The 6,304-nt window shown below is 29.3% G+C and overlaps 3 protein-coding genes across 4 annotated transcripts in view; 2 read left to right on the top strand and 1 right to left on the bottom strand.

Annotated features, from left to right (window-relative positions):
* Nucleotides 1-1,167: 1,167 nt before the first annotated feature.
* Nucleotides 1,168-3,035, top strand: LOC108744194. Of its 2 annotated transcripts, none has more exons than XM_018479843.2 (5): nt 1,168-1,457; nt 1,510-1,655; nt 1,837-2,037; nt 2,381-2,665; nt 2,726-3,035. In XM_018479843.2, exons 1-5 carry the CDS (start codon nt 1,220-1,222, stop codon nt 2,813-2,815), a joined length of 960 nt encoding a protein of 319 aa, XP_018335345.1. In that variant the 5' UTR covers nt 1,168-1,219; the 3' UTR covers nt 2,816-3,035. The 2 variants fall into 2 exon arrangements, with proteins under 2 accessions (XP_018335345.1, XP_018335346.1); XM_018479844.2 differs by having other exon boundaries at nt 1,235-1,457; nt 1,503-1,655.
* Nucleotides 3,036-3,713: 678 nt separating this feature from the next.
* Nucleotides 3,714-4,714, top strand: LOC108744303. Its single transcript, XM_018480007.2, has 3 exons — nt 3,714-4,019; nt 4,072-4,217; nt 4,399-4,714. Exons 1-3 carry the CDS (start codon nt 3,782-3,784, stop codon nt 4,606-4,608), a joined length of 594 nt encoding a protein of 197 aa, XP_018335509.1. The 5' UTR covers nt 3,714-3,781; the 3' UTR covers nt 4,609-4,714.
* Nucleotides 4,715-4,858: 144 nt separating this feature from the next.
* Nucleotides 4,859-6,304, bottom strand: part of LOC108744302 — a 3,489-nt gene continuing 2,043 nt past the window's right edge. Inside the window, exons 9-13 of the mRNA XM_018480006.1 lie at nt 6,015-6,193; nt 5,803-5,954; nt 5,463-5,715; nt 5,251-5,402; nt 4,859-5,194 (exon numbers count right to left, since the gene is read on the bottom strand). Of these exons, the coding sequence (XP_018335508.1) occupies nt 5,067-5,194; nt 5,251-5,402; nt 5,463-5,715; nt 5,803-5,954; nt 6,015-6,193 (864 nt within the window). The 3' untranslated portion in view covers nt 4,859-5,066. The remainder of the gene's footprint in view (nt 5,195-5,250; nt 5,403-5,462; nt 5,716-5,802; nt 5,955-6,014; nt 6,194-6,304) is intronic.

Below are 6,304 nucleotides of genomic sequence, written 5' to 3'. Positions count from 1 at the left end.
TAAAAATATTAATAAATAAACATTAAATGTGACAAAAAAAATAGCATTATTGAACGATTTTATATAGAAAAAATAAAAAATTTGTACGGTAATGATTATTCAAGTAAAAAAAATTGATTTTAAACTTGGCAGGCAGTCAAAAGAAATTTTTCTAAATCAGAAAGTGGATTAAGGTTTAGCAAATACAAATAATGTTGAACAAAGTTAGAGACAGGACAGGATTATTGGATACAATCCAAATACTAAATATAACTGTAAATGTAAATGTAGTAAAACTAAATGAGTTTATTGTGAATAATAGCAACTAATGACGACTTCTGACAAAATTAAGAAGCTATTACATGCAAGAAATGTATATGTGTAAATTATTATTCAATACTTTTTTAGAATTGTTTCACACGTAAAACTAACATTTAAATGCTAATAACTTTTCTACTCACCGGTTTTTTGTGACACAGATTTTTCAAGAGTAATTAAATCACAATTAAGATCTTCATGTGATTTACCTTCGACACCTAAAGAAAACTTCGTGTTAATGTTCTCCTATTAGCAAAATTATTAAAATAATTAAAACATTTATTGAACATCTTCTTAAATACTCTTTAAAATGAATTTATATTCTTAAACAGGAAAAATTTAATACTTCAGTGACACTAGGGGTACTATTGAGGAATTTGTTTACGTCATTGTTTATAAATCATTCAAAATCTAATAAAAAAGCATGCCTTTTCTTCTCTATAACTTCAAGTCACAATCTACATTTAATAAACTGCACTATAAACACTTTAAAGCATTAATTCACAGCAAAAATCCTTACCGGAAGATTATAACATGTGTTAAAATCACGGTTAAAATTGCTTAATTAAACGCCATTTTCAATTATCAGTACTGAACTTAGGTGCGTTCAACGACACCAATACCAACTAATACTAAATAACTTTCATTTCCCTAAAACAACTGATCATCTACTGAAAATTTTCGCTTTTGTTTATTTTATTATTTATAGCGAAATATTATTTTCGTTACTTAAAAGAGAACATTTTGTAGATAACAAAATTATTTTGTTAGCTGAACAGTATTTTACTCAAACTACATTTTGGAGGACAACGGTAATGGTGACAGCTCCAATTCCTTTTATTAAAAATTCTATAAAATAGTAACCATAGATATTAATAAAGTGACCAAATGACGACAAAAGTGACGCTTCGCCATTCCTAATATGTCTAGTAATATTTCTCTTTTTAGTGACCAAAAACATTTGGCGGGTGAAATGGAAAGTGAACCCGACGAAGAATCACAAGATGCTCAAGTAATAAATGTAATTCCTGTACATTTTGATGAGACATACGAGGAACTCGGAGAGTCTTCGCCCCAAACTGCAGCTCCTGGATCTGCCAAAGGAAAATATTATAAGCAAACATATAGAAAAGCATGGGAACAGATGCCGGACTTTAAAGGTCAGTTATCAAATTCAATATACATAGTAGATAATTTACGTAAAGGTTACAGGATGGTTAAGAGGTGTTCAAGGAGAGCCAACAAGAGCTTATTGCATGTACTGTGAAAAAACTTTACATGCACACCGACTGAGTTTATTAAAACATACCTGCACAATAAGACATCAAAAAGCAGCACAAATTCACAACATACGTAAGGTAATATTCTACTAGAAGCCAGTTATTCATTTTATATGTAATCTACATTATGATTTTCCATTAAGGAAAAACCACAAGTAGAGTAATTTCAATAAAAATTGTTTTAGATAGACTGATTTGTACAGGATTTTTACTGTATTTATTTTTGTACCACTCACATTAATAGGTAATATTTCTGTAGAGTAAAAGTGACAATTCTGACACCCAAGAAGAAAATAAAAGCATTTTGGTAAACATGAATGAAGAACAAATTGTTGGAGAACACCCAGAAACAATAATAGAGTTTACTGAACCATCTCAAATTGATGATGTTGAACATGAAGTAGAAGAAATTGAAGACGAAGAGGATGAAGAGCCAAGTTTCTCCATACATTTTCAAAAGGTAAAATTGGTTGAGGCTAATTTGTAATGTTTTTATCCTATACTTGTTTTTCACTTTTCCAATTATATCATTGTTATATAAAAGAAAGGAAAAACCAAGTAATTATCTTTAGCTAGGTGTAACAAACAGTTAAATTGTTTTGCAAATAATTTGTTATCCTCTTATCAATGTAAAACAAATTTATTTTCTAAGGATGTTGATAAAACATTCATTTAAAATTTAAAACATATTTACTTATTACTCCTACAAGTCACTAAATATTTGTTGAATTTTTCACGTTTTATCATCTATTTATATATAAAATAAGTTTATATAAGTAATGATATGATTTTCTTGCTTACAGTCTCGTAATCAAAACTCAAATGCAATGAGCAGCACTAAACCTCCCATTTCAACCCATGTTCTTGACACTACCAAAGGAATACCCGTTAATGGACTGCAAGTGAGTCTTTATAAACTCATAGAGGGAAGATGGACTTACATAAATGAAGGAATAACCAGCACAGACGGCCGTTTTGCAAGTTTTTTAGATAGGGAAAATTTTTCTACAGGGAGATACAAATTGCATTATGATGTAGACAGATTCTTTGAATCTAGGAAGCAAGATTCTCTTTATCCTTTCATAGAGGTTTGTCTTTTATAATTTAAGGTCCATTTTTGATTGAATTTTTTTATTTTGCTGTTTCAGATTGTCATTGATTGCCGATCATCTTCTGACCACTACCATGTACCCCTTCTTTTAAGTCCTTATGGATACACAACCTACCGAGGTTCGTGAATTTTTGTAGATAATGTATTTAATTTATTTAGTAAAATTCTAATAAGATTGAATTAAGCATAACTGGCATTAATTATGTATTGTATTTATAATTACGGTATTTTTCATTTCTGTGTTTTATAAGCTTAATATCAACTCGTTTTTGACCTAATGTGTAGATTCGTTTAGGAAAAATTACCACAATTTTATGTTAGTTCCAATAAATGGGATTCCGTTATTATTTGGTGTTTTGACTTATGAAAAACATACCTTTAGGCAGCAAATTTATTCTTATATACGATATATATTGCACATAGTATTCTAATAAACAGAACATTTAATTCATACCATTAACATTGAACTGGACAACTATAACAGTAATTATTAAGTAAGTAATAATGTTCCAAAAATTCCACAGGTAAACATTTTATTGCACAGTTTTTTATTAATTTATTAAATACTTGCGTTTATATTTTGAAATTGTTCCAACAATAACGAATAATTTATTAACTAAATATGATCTGATTTCTTTAAATTAAAATGAAAAAAAAATAATTAATCTTGCTACTCTACTTACAGAAGCAATATTACTTTCAGAGTATGCCACCGTTTTTGCTTCAATGTGTAACAAATTGCTTTTCATTACTCTATCAGTACTGAACTTAGGTGCGTTCAACGACACCAATACCAACTAATACTAAATAACTTTCATTTCCCTAAAACAACTGATCATCTACTGAAAATTTTCGCTTTTGTTTATTTTATTATTTATAGCGAAATATTATTTTCGTTACTTAAAAGAGAACATTTTGTAGATAACAAAATTATTTTGTTAGCTGAACAGTATTTTACTCAAACTACATTTTGGAGGACAACGGTAATGGTGACAGCTCCAATTCCTTTTATTAAAAATTCTATAAAATAGTAACCATAGATATTAATAAAGTGACCAAATGACGACAAAAGTGACGCTTCGCCATTCCTAATATGTCTAGTAATATTTCTCTTTTTAGTGACCAAAAACATTTGGCGGGTGAAATGGAAAGTGAACCCGACGAAGAATCACAAGATGCTCAAGTAATAAATGTAATTCCTGTACATTTTGATGAGACATACGAGGAACTCGGAGAGTCTTCGCCCCAAACTGCAGCTCCTGGATCTGCCAAAGGAAAATATTATAAGCAAACATATAGAAAAGCATGGGAACAGATGCCGGACTTTAAAGGTCAGTTATCAAATTCAATATACATAGTAGATAATTTACGTAAAGGTTACAGGATGGTTAAGAGGTGTTCAAGGAGAGCCAACAAGAGCTTATTGCATGTACTGTGAAAAAACTTTACATGCACACCGACTGAGTTTATTAAAACATACCTGCACAATAAGACATCAAAAAGCAGCACAAATTCACAACATACGTAAGGTAATATTCTACTAGAAGCCAGTTATTCATTTTATATGTAATCTACATTATGATTTTCCATTAAGGAAAAACCACAAGTAGAGTAATTTCAATAAAAATTGTTTTAGATAGACTGATTTGTACAGGATTTTTACTGTATTTATTTTTGTACCACTCACATTAATAGGTAATATTTCTGTAGAGTAAAAGTGACAATTCTGACACCCAAGAAGAAAATAAAATAAAGCGATATCAAATCGAAAACATCCGACGAAAACATAATTACCTGCCTCTTATAGTTGAAATACTGAAGCTCTTGGCCAAAGAGGGAAAATTGATGCCTCTTTATGAAAAGGCAAAGGAGAGGACATTAAAAAAGAACAAACAAAAATCTAAAACTTCTGCTACTTAATTATTCTTGGTGTTGTGCTTGTGGAACAGTTTTTGCAAACAAAAATTAATTTTTAAAAAACAAAAAAAGGAAATAAACAAATGCCTTTCAAAGGATCTAAAATAAATTTACCATATTTGTAATTTTTTAAGTCAGCCAAAAATAAAAATTTTTTAGCAGTACTGCCTTTTTATTAATATAATTAATTAATGAATATCAGATTCCTTTAGCTTTAGTTTTTATAACTTAGTCCATTAGACATACTTGTCAGTGTTTTAAAAACGATAATTTATTGTAGATCGTATAAACAACAAAATCAGCTCATACGTAATAATTCTACCAACACAAGTTGACTTTTTAAAATTACAAAATTAATTAGCGTTACTGCATTTCCGGTTTTTTCTGGAGGCTTACAATTAATTAATTATTCATAATGAAAACTAATTACACACTATCACAGTTCTCGTAAAATTAAAAAATCAATTCGGTTTATATAAACGACCATTTTTAAACTTAAGCACAATTAAAGGTCTGTGCAGATTGCTACAAAAGCTACAGTCAAACTCACCAGTATTATTCACTAAACTTAATAAATGCTTGACGATTTCTGTTAACAAAAAATAAAAGTAAATTTAATAAAGTATATTATACGTTCTCAAATACCTTTTAGCGGTTTTTCTTTTCTATCTGGGACGTGATGCCGCAGGAAATCCCTAACAAATTTGTTTACCCAAGTAGGAGTTACACCCGGGAATAGAGACGCCAAAGCTTCCCAATTGATAAGCTTCCAATCACTAACGCCGTTTTCATATAATCTAATGGACAAACGCAGTTTAAATTCTTAATTATTCATGGAAAAAAAAGAAATAACTTACTGCTTCAAGATGACCTGTATAACAACATTGGTGTCTAGATTTTTTTTAATAAAAAGTCTTGGATACAATTTAGATTCCCAAACGTATCTAAGTTTCTTTGGAGGCACATGAACATCACTGGAAACTAATTTCCAAACTTCGCTTGATATTTTCGCCCTTTTTAGTTTTTTTACCTTTCTTATACCCATGTTATTCAATAAACTTTTCAAAAGTTTTTCCATATTTTCCAAATTCCACTGGATAGGTTCTGCAACTGAATAAAAACAAATTAATTACACCAGTGGTTAGAAAAAAAGGAAATAAATTCGATGAATTGACGTTATTAATAAACAACACTTACTCTCATGCTCCCTTAAAAGAATTTCACTGTGTTTGGCTAACGCTGTACGGTCTCTGTTTAAAACATTGGCCAATTTTGAAAATTTACTATTATCTTTTGCCAATTTACTACGTAAAAATGTCAAAATAATTTGGTTTTCGTATTTATTAAATCTGAAAAAAGAATGATACAAATCATCTACATTAAAAGGAATAGGTTTTGCTTCCTTTTACCTGCCCTTGTTTATGTCGCTATAAAGAACTTTGAACCTTTGATAAATGCTGAATAACAATCTGTTTGTTAAACCCTTGCCCAGAAATTGAGCGAATTTTATTCGTTCTTCTAGCGGAAGTAAAGCAACACCTTTTCGTTTAAACAAAAAAAAGACTTTTGGGTCAGGAATGCTGTATATCTACATGTTAAAAAAAATGAAAAATGTTATAACAGTGTGCCTTTTTTATTAATTTTAATATGAAATATTATAAATATTAAATTATAATGATTATTTACACTTTTTTATTGT

The sequence above is a fragment of the Agrilus planipennis genome, unplaced genomic scaffold (assembly GCF_000699045.2).
Source record: "Agrilus planipennis isolate EAB-ADULT unplaced genomic scaffold, Apla_2.0 scaffold13, whole genome shotgun sequence".
In the NCBI taxonomy this organism is placed as follows: Eukaryota; Metazoa; Arthropoda; class Insecta; order Coleoptera; family Buprestidae; genus Agrilus; species Agrilus planipennis.
Note: the sequence above shows the minus strand (reverse complement) of the source record. Positions and strands in the feature narration are given on the sequence as shown.